The sequence below is a fragment of the Podarcis bocagei genome (genome assembly GCF_964188305.1).
Source record: "Podarcis bocagei genome assembly, chromosome: 16".
Lineage (NCBI taxonomy): Eukaryota > Metazoa > Chordata > Lepidosauria > Squamata > Lacertidae > Podarcis > Podarcis bocagei.
This window is the reverse complement of record NC_138142.1, coordinates 40,220,758-40,245,540: the sequence shown is the minus strand read 5'-3', so window position 1 is coordinate 40,245,540 and position 24,783 is coordinate 40,220,758. Positions and strand designations below refer to the sequence as shown.

The following is a 24,783-nucleotide window of genomic DNA, read 5'->3' as shown; positions in this document are numbered from 1 at the left end:
CCGCTAACCTAGAAATAGTGCTTCAGGTTAAGAACTTTGCTTCAGGATAAGAACAGAAATCGGGCTCCGGCGGCGCGGCAGCAGCAGGAAGCCCCGTTAGCTGGTGCTTCAGGTTAATAAAAGTTTCAGGTTAAGTACCAGCCCCTCAGGGCCTGCCCCATTCATTCCCTTTGAAAGCAAAATACTCTCCCTCTTGAAAGCCGAACAATTGTCATGTCACCAGAGTTAATGGTTTACCATGGGCGCTGAGATCACTGCCTATTCTTCGCTCTTCCCTAGCCGGTGGGATCAGCAACAAGTTTTAACCAGCCGTCATGCCATGTTTTGCCCCAAATAAGCCCCATTTGGTAAGCCATAATAAGCAAACCATCGCTTCGCACCACGGTTTGTTTCGAATGAAGCAAACCATGCTACGCATTACGCGTGAGTTCTGCCTCTGAAACTTGCCCGCTGGCCATTTTTAAAAATGTGTGCGTCTTTCCACACGCCGAAAGGGTCATGTCCAAGCGCGCAGCTTTTTCCTTTTAATTAGTTTTAGTTTCTTCAATGCCACACTCAAGGATGTCCCTCCACAAGGGTGACTTTTGCCAAACTTGATAACAGCCACACGAGACAGGACAGGCGTCACTGTGATTTGGCTCAACAGAACATGCGCAGATAATAAGAAAGCTTATTTCGTGTTTCTTTGCATAGGAAGTTTGAAAGCTGGGCGTACCTGAAGCTCAGTGCTTTTTGTTTATCTGCCTATTGTACTTTTTGTAATTAATATATCCTGCATAGTTCTTGAAAGAGGCAGCTCAGAGCCATTTATGTGGTTCTTCCGGCGGTGTCCCATCCAGGCCTAAACGGATGCATACTCAGCTATTTCTTATTATATCTACTACTGTCACTATTTATTACATTTATCAGTTGTTTTATGCAAAGAAAAATTCTCAAAATGACTTGACCAAGAAAAAATGCAACCCATAATAGCATTTTAAAACCAGAAAATTTAAAATCAGTGGGCAAATTACATAAAATGCTTAAACAGTGACATATTAATGACAAGTTCTACCCAACCCTACTATAAGAGGCTATTTAATTACAGCTTAGAGAAGGCGGTGAATTTTGGAGTAACCAGAACATTCACTGGGTTGTCCCAAAACTTCTTACCGTATTTTTCTCTCTATAAAGAGATTTGAGATTTGTGTTTTTGTAATTTGTATGTCTGTAAATCTTTGAAAAACCGAAAAATAAATATATATATTTTTAAAGGAACTGTAGTTCAAAAACAGCTGGAGACCCAAGTTTGGAAAATATTGTTTTAGACAATACTACTGGGCTAGGTAGTCTGTGAACACGAGAGCTACCTGTCTTTCTACGAAAGAGCAACTGTTTTCCTTTCCCTCCTTGCCTTCCAGAGCTTTCTGAATCCTTCGCCATGGGCGACATGAAAACCCCCGATTTTGACGACCTCCTGGCGGCTTTTGACATTCCCGACATCGACACCAACGAGGCCATCCACGAGGAGGCAGAGGCACACATCAAGCCCATCCCTGTGGAGGCGGTGGTCCCCGAACACGTCCTCCCTCACGCCGACATCACCACGGTCAGCGTCATAGTGAAGAACACCGTCTGCCCCGAGCAGCTGGAGCCCGTGGACGGACGCGTCAAAGACAGCCACGTCGTTGGGCCGCGCCTGCTGCAGAACGGCTTCTCTGCCCCCGAGGCGCTCCATTCCTCCCCCACGCGCCCCACAGAAGGGGTGGCCACCGCCAACGGAGAGTGTTGGACCCCCAAAGAAAAGGGGGCCAAAAGCCTGGACATCTTTTCCCATTTCAGCCCCGACCCTCCTGAGGACAGTGAGGCTAACCTCATTGACCAGCCGCGAGAATGCAAGCCCAAGGAGAAGGGGCCCCTCTCTCCACCCCACGTGCTTCCTTCGGTCCCCCCGCTGGCCTGCCACGAGCTGTCGGCAGGGGAGGCCACAGGGCCCCTCCCTCCAACATTCCCACAGTCCTTTGAAGGATGCCCAGCCGGCGGAGGTGTGGGCCTCCCTCCAACCCCTGCTGCTCCCCCGGTGCCCCCAGCCATCAAACAGGAGTCCGATTGCGAGACGCCCTGCCAGGGGGCCAGTCCACTGGGCTGCCCAAAGCCCGGTTCTATTTGCTACCCTACAGACGGTTCCCCCATAGCACCCTGGCCGGGCTCAGACGCAAACCTCTGCGTCGGCTCCCACGGCACCCCAGAGGTCAAGCGCTCTCCCTCCAGCCCCAGGGACTCACTCTTCAAAAGCTCTCCTCCGGAGGCAGAAGCAAGCCCCGGGCCCTCCACCTCCCCAAAACATTCCAGCGTCGGGACCCTGAAGGAGGAGCCCATCGAGAAGCCTGTGCAGTGCCCACCAGATGCGTCCAGCGAGGAAGAGGACGAGGACGAGAGTGCTGGCTCCCCCTCGTCCAATTCTTCGCGGCCCCTGAAAGTGAGGATTAAGACCATCAAGACTCCGACCGGAAGCATCACCAGGACGGTCACCAGGGTCTCCTCCGACACGGAGCCGGGAGCCGCCAAGCCGCCTTCGGACCACGACTCGCAAGAGGCCGCTCCCGCCGAGGACCCCGTGCCCCCCGCCTCTGCGGAAAAGGAAGAAATGGCCGCCGGGCCTCCCAGCCCCAAAGCGGTGGCCGCCAGCCCCGCGAAGGTTGTGGAGGGGCCCAAAGTGGTCAGCGTGCAGCTGGGAGACGGGACCAAGATCAAAGGGACGGTGCTGCCCGTCTCCACCATCCAGAACGCCAGCAGCGCCATGCTGATGGCTGCCAGCGTGGCCCAGCAGAAGGCAGTGGTGCTCCCCAGCAAGGCCATGGCCAAGAACATCGTCAGCCTGGTGCCGCAGGCCCTCCCCAAGGCTGGCGTCGTGGCGGCGTCGGCCCAGGCGGGCGGACCCAGCCAGAAGGTCAACGGCACCACGGTGGTGGTGATGCAGCAGTCGCAGAAGTCCTCGCCCACCGTGGCCGGCACGGTCATCTCCCGCAGCCAGTCCAGCCTGGTGGAGGCCTTCAACAAGATCCTGAACAGCAAGAACCTGCTGCCCATGTACAAGCCCAACCTGGCGCCCCCGGCGGACTCCAGCCTGACCCTCCCGCCGCTCGGGTACCGGTGCCTGGAGTGCGGAGACGCCTTCGCCCTGGAGAAGAGCCTGGCGCGGCACTACGACCGGCGCAGCATGCGCATCGAGGTGACCTGCAACCACTGCACCAAGCGCCTGGTCTTCTTCAACAAGTGCAGCCTGCTCCTCCACGCCCGCGAACACAAGGACAAAGGCCTGGTCATGCAGTGCTCCCACCTGGTCATGCGGCCCATCGCGCTGGACCAGATGATCGGGCAGCCCGACATCACCCCGCTGGTCTCTCTGGCCTCCCTGAACGCCAGCAAGGCCGCCGCCACGGCCGCCGTCGCCCAGGAAGGCGCAGCCAGCGGGGCGGCCACGCACGACCCCCCCGTCCTCCCCTTGAACGGCAGCGCCGAGCAGGCCACCACCAACTCCTGCCAGTGCCTGGAGTGCAAGGAGCCCTGCAAGGACAAAGCCGGCCTCGCAGCCCACTTCCAGCAAGCCACAGCCTCCGCCTCCACGGTGAGGGCGCTCGGAACGCTGTCAGGGTGGTATTCTGTTACTATTATTGGCATTTCATAGGATAGAGTTGGGGGGACCCGTCTAGTCCGGCCCCTTGCAATGTAGGAATCTCAGCTAAAGCATCCATGACGATGGCCACCCACCCTCAGCTTAAAAACCTGTAAGGATGGAGACTTTCAAGGGAGACCTTTTCACTGTCCAACAGCTGTCACTGTCAGAAAGTTCTTCCTAATTTTTAGTCAGAATCTCCTTTCTTGCAACTTGAAGCCATTGGTTTGAGTCCTGCCCCCTAGAGCAGGAGAAAACAAGCTTGCTCCCTCTTCTGTGTAATAGCCCTTGTGACATTTATGTGTTGCATTTATTATTATTATCCCCCAGCCACTCTGGGCAGCTTCCAACAAAGTATTAAAATACAATAACCTGTTAAACATTAAAGTTTCCCTAAACAGGCTGCCTTCAGGTGTCTTCTAAAAGTCTAGTGGTAGTTTTTCTCTTTGACATATGGTGGGAGGGCATTCCACAGGGCAGGTGCCACTACTGAGAAGGCCCTATGCCTGGTTCCCTGTAACATGGCTTCTCGCAGCGAGGGAACCACCAGGAGGCCTTCGGACCTGGACCTCAGTGTCCGGGCAGAACGATGGGGGTGGATCCACTTTTTCCTCCAAGGAACTCAAGATGGTATATGTGGGTTCTCCCCCCCCCCCATCTTGTCCTCACAACAACCCCGGGAGGTAGGTCAGGTTGAGAGTCTTCCTCCCCACTTCAGCTGAGTATTGTCCTCACTTACTGGAAGCGGCTCTGCAGGGTTTTGGGCAGAGGGCAATCCTAGACCTACCTGGAGGCAACAAGGATTGAACAGGTGATTTGGCACCGAGCGGCCATTCTTTCATTGGCAAAGCCCTGATTCCAGGGCACAGTTTCTGCGGTTCCTTGCCAGCGGCAGAGTTAGCACTCGTTACACCTTTCCTCCCTCCCCCTGCCTGCCAATGTAAATTAATTGTTCTTTTTGCTCCTTCCCAAAGGTGTGCAACGCCTGCCCCATGATTATGCCCAACCGGTGCAGCTTTGGCGCCCACCAGCGCATGCACAAGAACCGCCCGCCTCACGTCTGCCCCGAATGCGGGGGGAACTTCCTCCTGGCCAACTTCGAGGCCCACCTGAAGGAAGCCTGCCTCCATTTCTCCCGGAGGATAGGCTACAGGTAGGGGTGTCTTGAGTGTGAGTGGAAACCCGAAAGGCAGACCCTTCCCCCCAACATGGATAAAGTTAATTCCTGTTTTAATGATTTGGCCGCTGAAGCAGGAATCTGAACTCAGGACCCCTTTTCCCACTCACCCCTGATTTCAGAGCAGGGCATCCATGGAGTGGAGGTCAAAACGGTGATGTGAGAATTAAGCAAGCTTTGCTGTAGCTCCCGCTTCTTATTTTTGATCATTGTATGTTCCATGTCTGGGTGGCGTTGGAGCCTAAGATGCTGGCTCGATATTTTGGCTTTTTCCTCCACCCCCTTACTTATTTATCCATGCCTTTCTTCCATCATGGAACCTGGTGGCATTGTACATATGGTTCCCTAGTGGCCACCAATTATTATTACTACAGTGGTACCTTAGTTTATAAACAGTCCTGTTTAAGAACTATTTGGTTTATGAACTCCGCAAAACCGGAAGTAGTGTTCCGGTTTGTGAACTTTGCCTCAGTTTATGAACGGAATCTGAACGGTGGAAGGGCACTGGCAGTGGGAGGCCTCATTAGGGAAAGCGCACTTCGGTTTAAGAACGGATTCGGTTTAAGAACTGACTTCTGGATTCTGTTTAAGAACGGACTTCCGGAACGGATTAAGTTCGTAAACCGAGGTACCACTGTATTATCATTCATTTCCATTCACTTACCGGGCCCAGGCCTCCTCTGCCTTCAGATCATCTCCACTCAATGCCCCCTGGCCCTTGTCATGGGGGAGCAGGAGGGCTGGGCCATCTATTTTGCTCAGGACCTGGCCGGATGGGCCTTTTCCCTTTCTCCAACATCCAGGTAGAATTCAGGAAGTGGGGCTCAGCTGCCATCACACCATATTTTCCAGTTTATGGCCTTGGAAGTGGTTGTTTTCTTAAGAACTTTTTCCTGCCGCAGGAGAAGGTTGCGAGAACCTTTGATACTGTTTGGAGGGCTTTTCCAGCCAGTCCTTAACTTGGGATGCCAACTTTTACTGTCCAGTGGAATGGCCCTGCTTTCCCCCTCCAAAGCTTCCTCTGGTCATTTCCACCAAGTAAGGAAGGCAGGTAGCTCCCAAGGAGAGGTCCTTTTCAGTCAGCCTCCCCAGAGAGGCTCACGTGCCACCTTCTGTGTGGTCTCATCAGCAAAAGTGAATACTTTTTCCTTCACTCTCTCTCTCTCTCTCTGTGTGTGTGTGTGTGTCTGTGTCTTGAAACCAGGCTGCCCCCTCTTACTGCTAGGAAGATTTTCCTTTGGGGTCTTTCCAATGCAGAGCAGACCCATTGTTGTTAATGAAGGTTGTTATTGCTATTTTATTTACAGACTACAAATTTGGTACCCAAAGCTGTTCAAAACATAGTAACCGTTAACCGTAATGTTAACCGTAATGTCTAATCAAAATGGATATAATTTGGCATGCATAAATAACTGTGTCTTAGATTTATTAATTTCAGTGGGTCTTCTCAGAGCATCAGCTGCAACCTTTTATGCCTTTATTGTTGATTTTAATGATCACGTTTTGCAGTTTTAATCATTGTTTTGTTTTGGTAAGCTGCCCAGGGAATGTTTTTAGTGATGGGCAGCTAGGTGTATTGATCAGTAAGACTTCCCGGTTCTCGTCCTCAGGTGCCCGAGCTGCTCGGTCGTCTTTGGCGGAGTGAACTCCATCAAGTCCCACATCCAGACGTCTCACTGCGAGGTTTTCCACAAGTGCCCCATCTGCCCCATGGCGTTCAAGTCAGCCCCCAGCGCTCATGCCCATATTTACACCCAGCACCCAGGCTTCAGCAACCAGCAGTCCAAGTGAGATGGCGTGTGTGTGTGTGTGTGTGTGTGTGTCTGGGTTGTGTCCACTGCTAGCGCTACTCAGAGCTGACCCACTGAAATTAATGGGCACAACTCTACTGTGAGTGGGACATATGGTAGTTGGCCACAACCCTGTGTGTCTGTCAAAAAAATGACTAGAGCGGAAGGAGGGCTTGATCATGGGGAGGGAGCCTTTGGGCCTCCAGCTGATGGACTTTACATAAGAAGATGTAAGAAGACCCCTGCTGGATCAGGCCAGAAAGGGGGCCATCTAGTCCAGCATCCTGTTCTCAGCATCGCCAACCAGATGCCCTAATAGGAAGCCCAGAAGCAGGACCCAAGCACAGCAGCAGTTGGTGTTCAGAAGCATTAATTTAATTTAATTTAATTTGTTAGTCGCGTTATCTTGCCCAAGGCAACCCAAAGTGACTTACAGTGGTGCCCCGCAAGACGAATGCCTCGCAAGACGGAAAACTCGCTAGACGAAAGAGTTTTCCGTTTTGGAGGTGCTTCGCAAAACGAATCTCCTATGGGCTTGCTTTGCAAGACGACAATGTCTTGCGAGTTCCTGCTGGTTTTTTTTCCTTCCCCCCCCCCTTTTCTAAGCCGCTAAGCCGCTTATCAGCTGATCCAATCAGCAGATAAGCCGCTAATAGCGCTAATCCGCTAATCCGTCAATGGGCCTGCTTCGCAAGACGAAAAAACCGCTAGACGAAGAGAATCACAGAACGGATTCTTTTCGTCTTGCGAGGCACCACTGTATAACCAAACAACCATGGAGGCAGGGCAGAGCCATCACGTCTATTTCACTATTATTATTATTATTGTGGTTGTTATTAATTAAATTTATATACCTCCTTCCATCTGAAGGTCTCAGGGCACTTCTCAACGTAAAAATGCAGGATGAAAGCACAAAGTAAATAGTCTAAACCAAAAGCGAAACTCTCCCATAGGGGAAGCAGGGCTTCTTCTTGGCCTTCTGCTCCACAGGAACAAGCGTTCCCCAGCCCCTCCCTCTGACCTGTTTGGGACCGGGAGCCAGACCCTTCTTCACCCGGTGACACAGGCAAAGACTCTTAACCTGCAGGAAGGGCACACAGACCCAGAGACAGTGCAGCCAGATGTGTTGGTGGGGACAGTGGCGCCCTGGGCCAAACATGTGGCCTTGCCATTTTGTGTGCAAGCCCTGAGCCTCCGTCCCTCCTAGAGAAGCCCAGGCCCCTTTTGAGCAAAAGAGCATATTGAAGCACAGGTGGTCCTAACAATTTGGCTGCGCCGGATGCTACTCCTATAAAAAGGCTTGTCGGTTTCAGTTTCTCCATTGCTGGAACGACTTCTGAGCTCTGGGTTTCCTCAGAGCAAAGCCTGAACCCGGCCTTGCATCTAGCCAGAACCTCACCTTGTCCTACACCCCAATTCAGGGCGGTGAAAAGGAAGCGCTGCTTCATTTCAGCGCATAGTTAAAACGACAGAACTCCCTCCCACAGAATTAGACAAATTCACTGAGAAGAGGCTACCCGTTTGCCTCCCCAGTTTGAGGCAGCGATGCTTCTGAATCCTGGTTGCTGGAAGCTGCAGGAGGAAAGGGGGCTCTGCCGCTTGAATCCTGCCTGTGGGTTTCCCAAAAGAGGCGTCTGCTCAGCCGCTGTGAGCACAGGATGCAAAACCAGATGCGTCATTGTCCTGACCCAGCAGGTGCCTCCTGCATCCTTATTTTGTCTTGCACCCCGGCTGATTCCTGCTGTGCCGCAGAGCAGCAATAAGTATCCAAACAAACGAGAACGTCAACAACGTCTAGGCAACATGACGACCATATACATACGTAATGGACAATCTTTATAGAATTCCTTCAAATCATAAAAAGTTCAGAATGAAATCTTTAGTCTCAAAGTCTCTGAAAATCTTTAAATGAAGCGAGGTACCAGACTTTGTACGATGGAAGACAAGCTGCGAAGCTTTGTGTATTCAACAATGATGTCCAGCACTGAACAGTAATACCGGATATTGACTACTGTTTCGTAGAATTCTTCATCAGTGTTCTGGGTGGATATAGAATGCTTCATAAAAGTTTGGTACCTCGCTTTAAAGTTTGGTACCTCGCTTCATTTAAAGTTTTTCAGAGACTTTGAGACTAAAGATTTCATTCTGAACTTTTTATGATTTGAAGGAATTCTATAAAGATTTTCTATTACGTATGTATATGGTCGTCGTGTCGCCTAGACGTTGGTGCCACAGAGCAGGTCAGTTCCTTCCTGAGAGCCCTCCTCTCCCTTTCATCCTCTCCAGGATGATCTTCAAGTGTGCCATGTGCGACACGGTCTTTACCCACAAGCCCTTGCTCTCCTCCCACTTCGACCAGCACCTGCTCAACCAGAGGGTCAGCGTCTTCAAGTGCCCCGACTGCCCTCTTCTTTTCGCCCAGAAGCGTACGATGCTGGAGCACCTGAAGGTGAGTGGCCTTGTGGGGCAGACGGGGGAAGAATTGGCAGGGGGGATGGGGACAGGGGAAATCGGTACAGTGGTGCCTCGCAAGACGAAATTAATTCGTTCCGCAAGTCTCTTCGTCTTGCGAGTTTTTCGTCTTGCGATGCACGGTTTCCCATAGGAATGCATTGAAAATCAATTAATGTGTTCCTAGGGAAACCGCCTTCAGACCAGGTCCGGGGACAGTCTGTCCCCGGACCTCTTCTGAAGGCTGGGGGGGGGGAACAAGGGCTTTTCTTCCCACCCCCAGCATTTAAAAAAACCCGGGACAGCGGAGGACTTCTCCGCTGTCCGGGGCGATGTAAAAGCCCCTGGGAAGGCAGGCAGGGGGGACAAAGACTTTCACCCCCCCGCCCGCCTTCAGAAGGTGTTCCCGCCCCCCGCCCCACTTCGGAACAGCGTTCCGAAGCGGGGCGGCGGGGGCAGGAGGTCCGAGGACAGTGGGGAAGACGCGCTGCGCTTCCCTGCTGTCCCGGATATTTCCCTATGGGCTGTCATCTTGCGATGCAAGCCCATAGGGAAATTCGTCTTGCGAAGCGCCTCCAAAACGGAAAACCCTTTCGTCTAGCGGGTTTTCCGTCTTGCGAGGCGTTCGTCTTGCGAGGTACCACTGTAATTTCTCACTTCCCTTTCCCCCACACCTAGTCTAGTTCCACCTTTGATGTTTTCAGCTGAGGGAGCTGTTGCCTCTTTCACTTACTTTGGGAATGGGTAGCATGAGCCATCAATCCAACAGGGAGAAGGAAATGATTTCATCCCTCTAGGACAGGGGTCAGCAAAGTAAGGTCCAATTGCCTTCAGGATCTGGCCCACGGAGTGTCAGTGGATCGGCGTGGGGATTCTGGACATTCGGGCTGCCCCTTTTCCCCCCTGTGCCATTCCATTCCATTTCACCCCCACCCACCCCCACCCCCGCAGCACCGCCTCCTCCCTCCTTCCTCCTGGCTTCTCCCTGCCTAGAGGAGGAAGGGAGCTGGCTGAGCACCATTTTAAGCAGCCCCTCTCTGGAGCCAGCCCTTCCGCACCACTCATCTTCCCTCTGCCACTACCACCCTGGTACTCCTGTAGGCCAGAGAGCGGAGCGGATGAGCTCCCTCTGCCTACCCACGAGAAGCAACAGCGGTGGCGGCGGCAGCAGCCCCAGGGAAGGTAAGCACAGCGGCTGGAGGTGGAGGGTGGAGAGGAGGAGAACTTGCCCACCTCGCTTCTTCTTCCAGGCCCCCCCCCCCCCCGTGCCGCTTCTCTGGCCTGCCACAAGGTCTGAGGGACAGTGGACCGGCCCCAAATTTTTTTGCCGACCTCTGCTCTGGGGAATAGCACTCTAGGCAGGAACTGCATGTGTGTTGCAGCATACCACAGCAGCAGCACAGAAAAGGAATATGATACTGTTTTCAGGTTCATGAGAACCATAGCTTTCATCTAATCCTCACGGCCGCTGGCTGCAACATCCTGGCTCCCAAGCGCTGCAGCTTTCATTAAAAAGAGAGAGAGAGGGAAATTGCTGGTCCTCTTGTTTACAAAGATAAGGTTGGAAGAGTGAGCAACAGCTGCTCCGATCTCAGAAGAGAGACTTAACTTTGGGGAAGGGGTGCAGCTGGCAGGGCGTCTGCCTTGCATGCAAAGAGCCCCTGCACTCGCCTGCTGCCCAGCCATGAAGTGAAGCTGGGAAATGGTGCTGACCAGTCCAGCCACTTTCTCTTAAGACCGTAAGAAGAGCCTGCTGGATCAGGCCAGTGGCTTGTCTAGTCCAGCAACCCGTTCTCACAGTAGCCAACTAGATGCCTGCGGGGAACACACAAACAGGATTCACGCGCAAGAGCCCCCTCCCCTCTCCTGTAGTTTACAGCAAGTGGGATTTCCGTCTCTAACCATGGGGGCAGAGAACAGTCAGCATGATTAGTAACCATTGATACCCTTCTCCTCCATGAATTTGCCTAATCCTCTTTCGAAGCCATCCATGTTGTAAAGACTGCGGAGAGAATAATTGGGTGCACTCTTCCCACCTTGGATCAAATCTATGCTTCCAGGTGCCATAAGAAAGCTGCAGATATAGCGCAGGATAGTGCGCACCCCGGAAATGATCTATTTCAGCTTCTGCCTTCTGGAAGAAGGTACAGGGTTATGAAGACTAGGACTAGCTGCCTGAGAAACAGTTTCTACCCAAATGCAATTTTGGTTTTAAATGCATTGTAAGGAGTCTGTATGGGAGTATATTGTATTTAGAAATGGGGTATTAGAGTTTTTAGGGGCTAACCAGGTTGGGATAGCAAGTTTGTTGGGTTTTGAATGTCTTATGTAGATGTTTCAGTTTCGTTGTTCTGTATGGGACAATGACAATAAAGATTATTGTATCGTATTGTTAGTGGCCATCACGGCCTCCTGACTTTAACTATGTGCTCTGTGAAGAATTATTTTCTTTTGACTATCCTGAATCTTCCAACGTTCAGCTTCACTGGACGTTCCTGAGGTCTAGTATTAGGAGAGAGGGAGGAAAGACTTTCTCTATGCCGTACATCATTTTATAAATCTTTATCCTTTCGCCCCTTGTCGGGGGAAGGCAGACTTCCTTAATTTTTACCTTCCCCGTTTTCAGCCAAATTTTCAATTTAAGATGTTCCAAATTAGCAATCAGTCTTACTCACAGGTTTTTCAGTCCTAGATTTACAGGAAGGAATCGGCGCTCTCCGTCAATGGCGACGCGGCTTCACTCTGCGGGCTGGGTAGCGACTCTCAGCACCGCGCTCTCCCGATGCCGTTCCAGAGCCTTTAAAAAGGCTCTTTCTGCAGTAAGGGGGGGCGCTTCTGGTGCCCGCCGAGTCTCCTTGTTCACAGGCTTCAGCGCCTGTGATTTTAGGGGTCCCCCGCTTGCCGTAGCGGGTCAGACCCGAACTCGCAGAGCAGTCCTCCTCTGGAGCTCGGAAAGAGGACCGCCATTAACGCTGGCGCCGACCGGAAGTGTTTTGTTGCCCTTCTCTGAACCTTTCGCTTCTCCTTCCCTCCCGGCGCCAGAGCACCCACCAGCCCCAGAAACCCAAAGAGGACCCCGCCAAGAAGCCAGTTGCTGCCCCGCTCACCCCCAAGCAGGAGCCGGCCGAAGAGGAGCCCCCGCCGCCCGTCTCCAAGCTCTCGGAGTCATCATCGTCCTCTTCGGAAGACGAGGAGCCACCCAGCTCCCCGGAGCTGCGGAAGAGCAAGCGGGGCCGCTTCCAGCGCAAGTCGGAGGGCGGAGGGCGCTCCCGGAGCAACGGCTGCACCTGCGGGATCTGCCACTCCTGGTTCCCGGAGAGGGACGAGTATGTCCTGCACATGAAGAAGATTCATGGGAAGGTGAGGAGGAGCGGCAGGCGGCAGTGGGATGAAAGCAAGGGTAGGGAGATCGTCACCAGCACCTCTGGTTTTAAAAGGTACAGGGAGAAGGACCTTGAGTTGCACCTGCGAGGCAGAAGGGACAGAATTTCATGGCCGAGGAAACACATTCGTTCCTATAATGCCATGCCCCTCTGTGTGCTCTGCTAAGAACAGAGGAACAGGTCTCTGCCCCGAGGAGGCTTACAATCTAAAACTCAAAAGACACGGGAGGAAAATGAAGGGGCCTGGGGATAGAATTTTATTGTTATGGTCACAGACCAGTTCCAGCTCACTTACAATATCAGGAAAATCGTAAAACACAACAGGAATACATTGAATTGCAGTTGGATATAACAGAGACAATTCAGATATAGCGGCAGTTAAAAATATACATTAAATCTTGATCACAAAAATATAACCTAAAATTGTCATTTAAAACCTTAATCATTTTGGTAGTACAGCCTGTTTTATGGCAGTCGCACAGAATTTGGCCAGGGGCTGGGGGATACCTCAAAAGGGTCACAACTCTCCTCTTCCCCATTACACTGGACTGAATCAGGTACGAGGCAGGTCTCTGCCCCTCCAAGAGCTTACAGGGGGTGGGATGGAAGCAGAGGGGAGAATTGCAGCAAAAAATATTACGCTTGTGGATGCTGGGTTTAGAGGACTTTAGGGTTTAGAGAACTTGAGGGGTCAGGCTTTGATGCTGGTGGTGGCATTTGCACTTCTTTTGACCCGAGTTTCTTTCTGTGGCTTCTCTGTGTTCCCCTGCCCACCCCCCGCCCCACAGTGCGTAAAGAAGTTCCCCTGCCACCTGTGCGAGAGATCCTTCTGCTCCTACCCCAGCCTCCGGAGACACGTCCGCGTGAACCACGAGGGCATCAAACGTGTCTACCCCTGCCGGTATGGAAGGAGCCCATCCTCCTGGCCTCTGTGCTGGTTGGCGAGTCAGGCAGCATGTTGTGTGTGTGTCCACGCGCTCCATCTTTCCTGTGGGTGTGTTGCGCCCTCTGCTGCAAAATCAGGCAGTATGTGTTTATGTTTGCTTCTGTGGAATTGATTCAGCTGCCCTGGTGGTAAGATTTTAGATGATTTCAAGGTAATTTTTGTCAAGGGTTGACAGAACAGGGAAGGGATAGAGTGGAGACTGCTGGAGATATCCCCACCACGTCTTGAAGACAATAAACTTGTTTTGGAAGCAATTCAAGACTTCTCAGCACCCCAAGGTGAATCCCATAACTTGTGCAGAATTCTGAAATGCCCTCAGCTACGTTTGTCACAGGAGTCCTGACGAAAAGTACAGAACACACAGTGGGCAGCGGTGGGGTGAGAGATGATGCTGAGAATGCCAGGCCCTGCCCCAATGAACTTACAGATCTAGATCTTTTAAGGGGAACAGAAGCTCCTTGTCTGCACTCTGAGCTTTGCACTTCTCTTCCCAGCCTACTTCTGAAGCACTTTGTAATGCAGCCACCGCTGTCCAGAACAGCCTTCTGTCTGCTATTTTTATTTTTATTTATTGAATTTATATAGCACCCTATGCCCGAGGGGCTCAGGGTGCTTCACAGAATAAAATCAAGATATAAACCCACCTCCCTTCGCTTTCCAGGCCGGGACACCGTCTCTACTGGCTTCTCACTGCTCCTCCTTTCCTCCTCCTACCCCAGGTACTGCACGGAAGGCAAGCGGACCTTCAGCAGCCGCCTCATCCTTGAGAAACACATTGAGGTGCGTCATGGCATCAAGGTGACCGACGAGACCCGCAGCCAAGAGGTGCTGATCACCCGCATGGGTGCCAGGAACTCGCAGGTACAGGGGGTGGCAAATGTCTGACTCGATGCAAAACCACTTCCCATGTTGCTATTTACCTGCATGAGGACTAGAATCTTGCTTTTCTTTTGAGGGAGGGTGGATTCTTCCGTGATTGAGCCCTTGCCTGGCATGCAGGGGACACCCCCTGTCTGAAAATCTGGAGAGCCACTGCCGCTCACTGCAGGCAGTGCTGAGCTACACGGACCATGGGCTGCCATTCTGACAACAGAGTTAACTCTTAATTTACAAACTCTATGATCCCTGCTGTTGCACCTGGTCAGGATTGTACTGCCCAGTAGGGTTCAGTTCCTCTCTGCGTCCAGAATCTTTGTCACACACCTCCCCAGGTCTACCCCACCACCCCTTTGCTCAGCCCTGAGGACTAGAACCATGCCGCTGCCTCTTGGTTTTTATCCGCTGAGAAGCAAAGAGGATCATGATTGCTTGCATGGCTAGCAGGATCAGCCCTACGGCATGCTAGACACCAAGCCTTTACACACACACACACACACCGTATTTTTCACTCCATAAGATACACCTGACCATAAGACGCACCTAGTTTTTAGAGGAGGAAAACAAGAAGAAGAAAAATTCTGAACGAAACAGTGGATGTGTGATTTTTGTGGTTCATGCTGTGGCCACAGACATGTGATCTGATGGTGAATTTGGGATGACCCAATGCAAAAATCCTGAGGATCCATGTGGATCCGTGCTTTGTAACCACATTTTTGCACCATTGCAGCCCCAGGAAACAGTGGGTGTGTGATTTTTTTGTGTGTGTGCAGGCTGTAGCCATGGACATGCTGTGTGATCTGATGGTGAATTTGGGGTGACCCAATGTAGAAATCCTAAGGATCCATGGGGTTTTACTGCCCCCCTCCCAGGCAGCCTCCGCTAGTGTCCCTTATCTCTCTTCCAATCCCACCGATCAGCTGCTTCCTTTTAACACCCCCTTCCCTCTTGTTTCCCTTAGTGTCTTTTCCTTAGCTGGAGCAGTTTTTTGCTCTTCCTTTTCTTCTAATTTCTCTCCTCACTGCTTTAGTCTTCCTGTTTCCTCCCTTTGCAAGTTTGCTGTCTTTACCTCCCCCTCCCAGGCAGCCTCCTTTACCTCTAGCGTCCCTTATCTCCCCCCCCCATCGGCAAACGATCAGGGGCTTTGTTTCAACACTCACTTCCCACTTTAAAAAAAAAAAAGCTTTTTGCCCCTGGGCAATTCGGCTCCAGGGACCACGCATTCACTCCATAAGACGCAGAGACATTTCCCCTTACTTTTTAGGAAGAAAAAAGTGTGTCTTATGGAGCGAAAAATACGGTATACAGTAATACCTCGGGTTAAGTACTTACCGTATTTTTCGCTCTATAACACGCAGATTTTTTCTCCTAAAAAGGAAGGGGAAATGTCTGTGCGTGTTATGCAGCGAATGTGTGGTCCCTGCAGCCGAAAAATAAGGCAAAAATCAAACCGCGCTTCAGGGAGAAGGGAGCTCCGTGAGACAGGAAGCTGCTTTCCTTCATTCTGCCTCAGGGTCTTACTGCCCACCCTGCTCTGTTTCGTTGCTGTGTTTGCTCAAACGGAACAAAGAGCAGGGAAAGCCCCTCCCCTCCAGGCAAGTAGAGAGGAAAGCAGAGCGTCCGAACAAAGAGCAGGGAAAGCCCCTCCCCTCCAGGCAAGTAGAGAGGAGAGCAGAGCGTCGCTCTATCCTGTCCCTGCTCCGGAGGGAACAATGTTTGTGAAGGGAAGAGAGATTACAGGTTCGGCTTAAAATTCTGATTTGACTTCCTGCTTTTTGTTTTTGGAGACACACAGCATTCAAATATGCTTTCTTCCATTTAAAAGGATGAAATCCTTAAACAGTGGCTGGCTTGTGTGGGTGGGTGGGGGAAAACTTTTGCCTTCCTTTCCTCACGTTATAGCCCTCTCCTGCATTCTTAGCCTTCTGTGTTTTTCCTTCCCTCCCCACTTAAAATGTGGTTACAAAGCATGGATCCACATGGATCCTCAGGATCTTTGCATTGGGTCACCCCAAATTCACCATCAGAGCACACAGCATGTCCATGGCTACAGCCTGCCCCCCCAAAATCACACACCCATTGTTGCCTGGGGCTGCAATGGTGCAAAAACGTGGTTACAAAGCATGGATCCACATGGATCCTCAGGATCTTTGCATTGGGTCAGTCAAAATTCACCATCAGAGCACATAGCATGTCCATGGCTACAGCCTGTCCCCCCCAAAAAAAATCACGCACCCACTGTTGCCTGGGGCTGCAATGGTGCAAAAACGTGGTTACAAAGCATGGATCCACAGGGATTCTCAGGATTTTTGCATTGGGTCACCCCAAATTCACCATCAGAGCACATAGCATGTCCATGGCTACAGCCTGCCCCCCCCCCCAAAATCACGCACCCACTGTTGCCTGGGGCTGCAATGGTGCAAAAACGTGGTTACAAAGCATGGATCCACAGGGATTCTCAGGATTTTTGCATTGGGTCACCCCAAATTCACCATCAGATCACATGTCTGTGGCCACAGCATGAAGCACAAAAATGATACGTCCACTGTTTCATTCAGAATATTTTTTCCCTTGTTTTCCTCCTCTAAAAACGATGTGCGTGTTATGGTCAGGTGCGTGTTATAGAGCGAAAAATACGGTAATTCATTCCGGAGGTCCGTTCTTAACCTGAAACTGTTCTTAACCTGAAGCACCACTTTAGCTAATGGGGCCTCCCGCTGCTGCCGTGCCACCGGAGCACAATTTCTGTTCTCATCCTGAAGCAAAGTTCTTAACCCGAGGTACTATTTCTGGCTTAGTGGAGTCTGTAACCTGAAGCGTATGTAATCCAAGGTACCACTGTATATATAAAAATAAAGACTTCCCCTCCCCTCCCCCACAGGCGTCTGGCCGGAAGCGGAAGCTCTCCGACGAAGGGGACTCATGCAGCGAGGAGCCAGACAGCACCACCCCGCCTTCAAAGACCCCCAGGGGCGACCGGAAGTTCCACTGCCGCAAGTGTGGCTACGTGGCGTGTTCGGCGGCCGACTTCCAGGAGCACATCCCCCAGCACAGGACAGGGGAGAGCGCCCACCAGTGTCGCGAGTGCGGGCTCTGCTTCACCTCTCAGGTCTCCCTCAACCGCCACCGCTTCATCACCCACAAGAAGAAGCGGGGGTCGGGCGATGCGGGGGGCTCCAGCCCCCGGGGGGGCGATGCCGAGGAAGGCTCCCCGCCAGCCGAAGAGGGGAAGCTCTCCTGCACCGTCTGCGGCAAGGGCTTTGACACCCAGCTCAACCTCAAGACTCACTTCCGCACCCACGGAATGGCCTTCATCAAAGCCCGGCAGAACGTGGGGGCAGAGAACTAGTTTTTTGGGGGGGAGCAGGAGCGTGTGCACGGGAGGCTCTGCCTTGCCCCTCTGCCACCCAGGGACAGCGGTCGGAGGTTGATCAGCACCCCGAGGTCTGAGTGGGAGCAGTGGTGCACCCCCCCATGCCTCACTTCTTAATAAGCTGTGATTGTGAAGGAGGGGGCGGCAAGGAGCCTTATTTATAAGCAGCTGTCTCTGCTGTTGGCTTGGAACCTCGGTTGTGGGGTGTCTTGATACTGTTTTTTTAAACTCCTTCAGTTTGGGGTTATACCGTGGGGCAGAAGGCAAGGAAGAAGCATTACACCTGGTGGTGCTGAGGAATAGGACCCTGAGCCCCAGTGGATTAAAGCTGCTGTACACAGGGGTGCCTGCAACAGGGGTGCCCTGTACACAGGGGTGCTGGCAAGAACTTCCTGTCAGCTTTGCTTGCTGATCACTGGAAAAGGCAGGTGAAGCCTCACGATGCTCCTCTTCTTCCTTTCCTCTTCCTTCTCCCTGCACAGGGGCACTAACCCATGCTAGTGCATGACCCCATTGTGTTGCCCCCTCGGTGCTGCCTCCACCACCCTCCCTCCCTCCTTCCCCTCTGATTTTGCCCCCTCCCACTCTTTCCACCACCCTCTTTTCTCCCCTCCAGGATTTCCAAAAGCTTCCTGGGTTTTAGTTCTTCTCTTCCCTCCCCGAAAAGAGGGATTCGTTTCAGCTTCACCTTTCCTGTTTTGTCGTCATTTCTTTTTTTAAAATCATGTTCGCCGCTGCAGGACGGGAAATCGCAATTAGCTACAGGTTAGTGCCTCTGTTCTCCCCTCGCCCTTCTCAGTCGGAATCATGGGTCAATTCTTCCGCCTCTCCGAAGCACGGCGTTCCCCTCCGCCCTCCTTCGCTGCTGATCGTAATACTGACTCCTTTTTTCGTACATTAGCGCTACCCTTCCCAAGCCATTCCAAGGGGCAGTTTTAGAAAGCAAACCAAACACACATAACCCCCAGCGTTATTGGTGTTTGGCTCACAGTGTGTGTTGCGTGGATGAGAATCCAGACCAGGAATGGGGGTTATCTGGGGTACCAGCCTCACAACCCTGAGCACTGGGCATGTTGGCTGCTGGGAGTTGGGAGGCCAGCAGCGTTTGGGGAGAGCAGAGGCTTCTCCATCGCTGTTACAATGGGCACTCAGTCAGCAGCCATTGCCCCTTGGATCCCAAACCTGCCTGCCAAACTATGTGCCACCTCTTCCAGCTTTTCCCAAGGGGTTGAATGGAGAATGAAAACGGGGGTTAGGAGGCAGATGAGGCTCTGTGTCTTTGTGTGTCAGCTGAAGGGTGGTGGTGGGGGGGACCTCCAGAAGGTTCAAAACAGGTGGGTGGGTGTATCCACTGCAATAACTTCCTAATATTTGGTCGCCAGGAAAATCCATTGCTGGGGAGGTGTTGACTGGAGGCAGAGGGGGATGGTTAATATTCCACCCTTAACAGAAAACGAAAAGGCAGCTGTAGTGACCAGATACATGTCTGATTGGCAACCCAGGTGGAAGGATACGGACACGGCTGTAACTTTTTCAGCTACAGCTGGGGGATTCAAACGCTTGCACGCTTCTCCCCCCCGCCCCTCGCATAAACTGCTGGTGCCCCATTTCTGCCCTTACTTGCAAAAGGGTTAGGAAGGCTTTGCTTGACCCCGTCCTCAATCCTGTGCTCTTCCACCGCTCATGTCCGATTTCAGTGGGGCTCTCCCAGGAGAGAATTTTACGATGGACAGTCCAGTCAATCTCTTGATTAAGATCAATGACCCATGTTTAAAACAAACAAATCAAACCTTTGTGCAAATATATAGCACACCTCCCCATCCTCTCTGTCGACACTTAATGGCATGCCAGCCTCCTCTGGCGGTTGGATCGACTGCGTTAATCATGTATTGACAAACTTCACTGCCAAAGGGGGTGTTTGTCTATATCATGCTGATTTAGCAATTAATCATGATCTTGAGTCTCTGCCCTCACCCTCCACCTCAAAAACCCCACTGCCTCCAGAGCAAACTTGAAGTCCCTTCTGTAGATGATCATTCCGAGGTTTTGTGACCAAGAAAACAGCATACAATGCCGCCTCTTTATTCTAACAAACGTCGAGCCTCCAGCTTCATATTTCAATAAAGGTTTGAAAAGTGGCGGTTCTGTGCTTTTTAAAAAAACCCTCCCATAATCAGATCATGTGTAAAGGTTTGTGAGGGGGTACTTTTGTGCTTTGTCTAAAAGGAAACCATGGAAGGGAGTCTCGTAGATCTCTTTTTTTAAAAAAATAATGTGCACAAGTGATATTTTAGTAACTTGGATTTTCTTTATTTGTCTTTGACTCGTCACTAATTCTTATTAACCCAGCGTGTGTCCTTTAAACAAATCTGTTAACATACACTTTTTTTTTAACTAAAAAGAAAAACGAAAAAGGTAATGAGTGTTGTAATGTCCTGTTTCTGAAAATATTAGTTTGCACATCCGTTAAATTCGTTTTGGAGAAATAGAAAAGATGGAGGCCCTTTTCAGTTGTCAAATGGTTAGAGCAGGGAGAAGTTGACTGTGGCCCGTCTAGGTCACTGTTTCGCAAACTTAAAATAACCGCACTCCCCTCCTGAGAGTTTAGTTTTCCTGGCTTGCCCCTTCTCGGGTGAAGATAATTTGGGTGTAGTTTTAATAATAATGTTTTTAATCTTTGAATTGGTTTTTTTTTTTTTTTGCAGCTTAAAAAAAAGCCTGTGCTAAAGTAAAAGAAAAAAAATCCCTGTACCCTTTGAAACCCTTTCACATACCCCTGTTGGGGCGCAGGTACCACACTTGGGGAAACACAGCTCTAAAACCTTTGCCAACCTTGCACCCTCCAGATGGCTGGGGGCTGATGGGACTTGTAGTTCCCAACATCTGCCTGCCTTAGGCCTCTGTCGCCTTTTGGCCATCGGGCTATTCAGACAGTAAGCTGCATAGCTAAATATCTGGAGGGCCACCAGCTTCCCATCCCTGAGCCAGAGAAGAAGAAGAAGGGTAGGGTGGCTGAAAGTTACGTTTCCAATCTTTAGACTGTTTTAACTTTTTAAATCCCAACCGTAACACATCACAGGCAAGAGCGTAGGCCAGAGAAATGGATGCTTTTTATTACTGTGTTCACACTTGCTTGAGAAGGAAAGATGGCTCTTCATAGAACTGGGCTCCATCTGGTTCTCCCCATATCCTCCTCCTCCTCCTTTGGCAGTGGAGTTGTAGATTCTGTGGGCAGGATGAGCAGAGCACTCTGCTGCTGTGACCTACGGATCTGAGTTCGAATGCTCCCCTCGCCCTCTCTGCCAACACCTGCTTTTAATGCCTTTTTCTCCCTTAGCACTAGAACTGGTTTTGGCAACCTTCCGCAATGGGTCTCAACCCCACTCCTGAATCTGCATGTCAGTCAGTCCTCCTGCACCCATATGGGATCCTACTTCCTTGTAAACATGCCAAGCAAGAGGGGCTGAGTGGTTAGCGAAGTGAGTAAGAGGGTGTGGGTTGTCTGTGGGGCAGCAGCTGCACGCTCAAAGCCCCAGATGTTCAGTGGTACTTTGCACAGTCCTGCTGGGTGCAGATTTGAGAGGTGGGGTTTCCACCCCAGAAGGGACATGGGATTCTGTTCTGTCTTATTTGTCTCCTCCTCAAGTCCAGCTTGGGAAATGCAGTGAAGATACAACATAAGGGCTGGAGAGGGAGCCAGACAATAAAGTCACATTTTTTTCCCCTACAGAACTTCTGTAACATCAGCTATGTGATTGCAGTCCTCATAATGTCTTTTAAAAAATAATCATATCCAGTCTACCTTTATGTGGGGATGCTTTTTGGAAACGAGCTGTTTTGCCAGAGCAGAATTGAGGGTGATGATGAGGAGGAAGATCAGTACTGCTTAGTTCCTTCCCATGAATCTTGTATGACGAACTCAGCTTCCTAACTATTCACCAGAAGCCCCTGATGGTTCTCCCCCTGTCCCACTCCTCCTCCTCCTCCTAAGTAAAATGTGTTCATTTATTCTAGGCAACTTCTTGTCTCTGTTAAACACCTACTTAACTCATCTTGCCCCCTCCCCTTTTAATTTAAAGAAAAAAGATTTTTTAAAAAAAAAATAGCTGAAAGTGTATATGATGTTTCATAGAACTTTCTTACCGTTTTAGGGGCTACGGAAGAGAATCGATTGCTTTGTAATTATTGAAGATTGACTTCCAAACCTAACCCCCCCTTTCTTTTCTTTTCTTACCTTGCACGCACTTCAGTGCCTTTAGGTATATCTTGTGGGCTTTTTAAAAAACAAAAAACAAAAAAGAAGAGACTGAATTCTGTATATTTGTTTTCTAGCAGGTGAAAAACTACGGAGGGTCATGGGAGGTTCAGGGGGGGTCACGACTGTGAACTGAATATTATGCTACATTAAAAAAAAATTTGGTCACTGAAAAAGTCTCTCAGGTTAACTCCTTTCACTGTACTGATAATGCAATTAAAAACTTCTAGTGGTTTAACCCCTCTCCAGGCCTGGTCTTAATTGAAATTAATCCCTGGTGCTTTGATTTTACCTTTGCTCCTTTCCTTCCACAGAGGGAGTGGGGGCAAGAAAGAAATATCCTGTCATTGCTTTCCATGAGGCTGTGGTGCCAGCTACAGTTTTGCAAAAGAGCTTTCGTTAAAGTCCCCACGTCTCAGCAAAAATTTGCAAGCAATAAAATTTGCAAATCTGGAAGTGGCGGTTCAGAGGCAATACACTCCTTCGCCATCCCAGGGCGGCTGCGAACGGGCCAGGACTGAAAAACGATACCTCCTCACCACCTGCTTCCCTCTGTGAACCAACTCAGCTCATCTTTTGTGGCTTCGGCTGAGTAATAAACCCCGTCCTGACGTCGAAGGAAGTCTCAAAAAGGAAACGTGTAATTTGGAGCTAAACCTGGCTCACTGAGAACGTCCGTGTGGCAGCCAAGCGGGCTTTGCGGAGGGCTTTCAACGTGCGGCACCATTAGTGGGCCTGTCGCCTCTGAGTGTGTCCTCCTGTCTGGGGTAGGAAGTTTTTTATTATTTAAGGCTCACTCAAACTAATGGCTTTATTTTCCAACAAGGGAAAAACAGAGCCAAGAGACGTCTTAGTGGGCAAAATATCTCAAGAGGGACCCCCTTGCTTCCTCCAATCCATGATTTTGTCCTGTCTGCGATTACTGTATTTTTTGCTCTATAAGATGCACCTGACCATAAGACACACCTAGTTTTTAGAGGAGGAAAACACGAAAAGAAATATTCTGAACAAAACAGTGGATGTATGATTTTTGTGGTTCATGCTGTGACCACAGACATGTGGTTTGACGGTGAGTTTGGGGTAGCCCAATGCAAAAATCCTGAGAATTCATGTGGATCCGTGCTTTGTAACCACATTTTTGTGCCATTGCGGCCCCACGCAACAGTGGATGCGTGATTTTTTTTTTGGTGCAGGCTGCAGCCATGGACATGCTATGTGATCTGATGGTGAATTTGGGGTGACCCAGTGATGGTCCTAGTGAAGGTATTTGCTCCCAGTATGCACCCCCCCCCTTCTTTTTCCACTTAAGGAGTCTTTCTGGATCAGATCAAACCTCCATCAAGTGCACTTCCCTGTTTGCCACAGTGGCTAGAGAAACCCCCGTCATGTGCCCATCAGGAGGGCAACTGCAGACACACACACACACACCAGGATCCTCCACACACAGCCTCTGAAAACAGAAGTCCCAGGTAGACCCCCTCAGGCATAGCTGCCTTGCTTTTATGGATCATACGTAAGCTGCCCCGGGAGCCATTTTGGCCAAAGAGAGCAAACATTAATGTAGATCAGTGTTTCCCAACCTTTTTTGGGCAAAGGCACACTTGTTTCATGAAAAAAATCTCGAGGCACACCACCATTACAGCCCCGTGACATCAGCGCGCAGCGTCACGCCGGGAGGGACGCACGAAAGTGTAAGTTTCAATTTTCCCCCCTCCCCCTTGCCTTCCTTCTGTGCCAACCGCCAAAAAGCCAAGAAAAAAGCCAAGACTTTAGGGCAGCAGGTCGACACGGAAGAAGCTCCTACCTAAGGACAGGTGCGACGGCCGTGTCCTCTTCTGCCACACTTGGCAGCCCTGCCTCACGGTCGTGACTCCCACCCTGATTTCTCCCCGCAGGTCGAGCGGCACAGGCAGCCCAATGTGTCCAGCCCAGACACAAGCCCCGCTTCCCCACTCTAGATCCTGAATGCGACCAAGTGCTCTGGACTCCCGAGCAGGGTGGGAAAGAGGACTCGCATCTGGTAGCCTCCGGGTTCCTCGCCTGCTCGAGGGATGGCATTGCAGGCAAGCTGCCGGCCGTCGCCATCGCCGCCCCCTCATGCGAGTGGACCTGCCCGGAGTGGTGGGCCGGGGGAGGCTCGCTCTCTGTGGGGATGTGGCCCGCACGCGCGGCCCCGCTTCCTCCTGCCCAGGGCTGAGCTCCTTACCCGCGATCTCGGTCTCACGCACGCGGATCCCACTTATTCCGAAGCTCGCGCCACTAGCCGGAGCTCTCACACCGTGCCAGGGCGAGGCGGCGCGGCCCACTGACGTCATCGCGGCTCGCCGCCGCCCTCGACTTCCCTGTTCCCTCCCCTCCCTCGGGTCGCCGTGGTTACCGAGGACTGCAAGCTGCTCTGGCGAGCGTGGGCCATTAAGTGGGAGAAGGAAAATTAAAATTAAAACTCTCCGGATATGAAGCTATCTTTCAAATTTTTTAATTTTTCCCGCGGCACACCAGGCAACATCTCGCGGCACACTAGTGTGCCACGGAACAGTGGTTGGGAAACACTGTAGATAAACGAATAAATGTAACTCATAGACTTCCTTTCTCTACAACTTTGAGCACTGCAAACTGCAACCACAAAGCCATTCCAGACCTTGCAACTCCCAATTCTAAGATCCTTCGAAGGTAGCCAGATGGGAACAAAAACATGACGGCATTCCTGCACTTTTAGAACAGGTAATTCCTGCCTGTGCAGTCCCCGCTTCACGCCACACCTGCTGAAAATTCCTTCCTCGGCTGTTAAAAGGTGCAGGAACCCTTTGGCAACGTGTCTTTCCAAGAAGCTTTCGCAATTTATCCTCCAAAGCTTCTTGGAATTTGTAATCCCAGATT

The 24,783-nt window shown here is 51.1% G+C and overlaps 1 protein-coding gene across 2 annotated transcripts in view; it reads left to right on the top strand.

Moving 5' to 3' along the window:
- Window positions 1–17,996, top strand: part of ZNF687 (zinc finger protein 687) — a 36,337-nt gene extending 18,341 nt beyond the window's left edge. For both annotated transcript variants that reach the window (XM_081173473.1, XM_081173474.1), the window contains exons 2-9: window positions 1,401–3,607; window positions 4,630–4,808; window positions 6,443–6,619; window positions 8,909–9,071; window positions 12,116–12,433; window positions 13,245–13,357; window positions 14,122–14,263; window positions 17,160–17,996. In XM_081173473.1, the coding sequence (XP_081029599.1) occupies window positions 1,401–3,607; window positions 4,630–4,808; window positions 6,443–6,619; window positions 8,909–9,071; window positions 12,116–12,433; window positions 13,245–13,357; window positions 14,122–14,263; window positions 17,160–17,627 (3,767 nt within the window). In that variant the 3' untranslated portion in view covers window positions 17,628–17,996. The remainder of the gene's footprint in view (window positions 1–1,400; window positions 3,608–4,629; window positions 4,809–6,442; window positions 6,620–8,908; window positions 9,072–12,115; window positions 12,434–13,244; window positions 13,358–14,121; window positions 14,264–17,159) is intronic.
- Window positions 17,997–24,783: the final 6,787 nt, after the last annotated feature.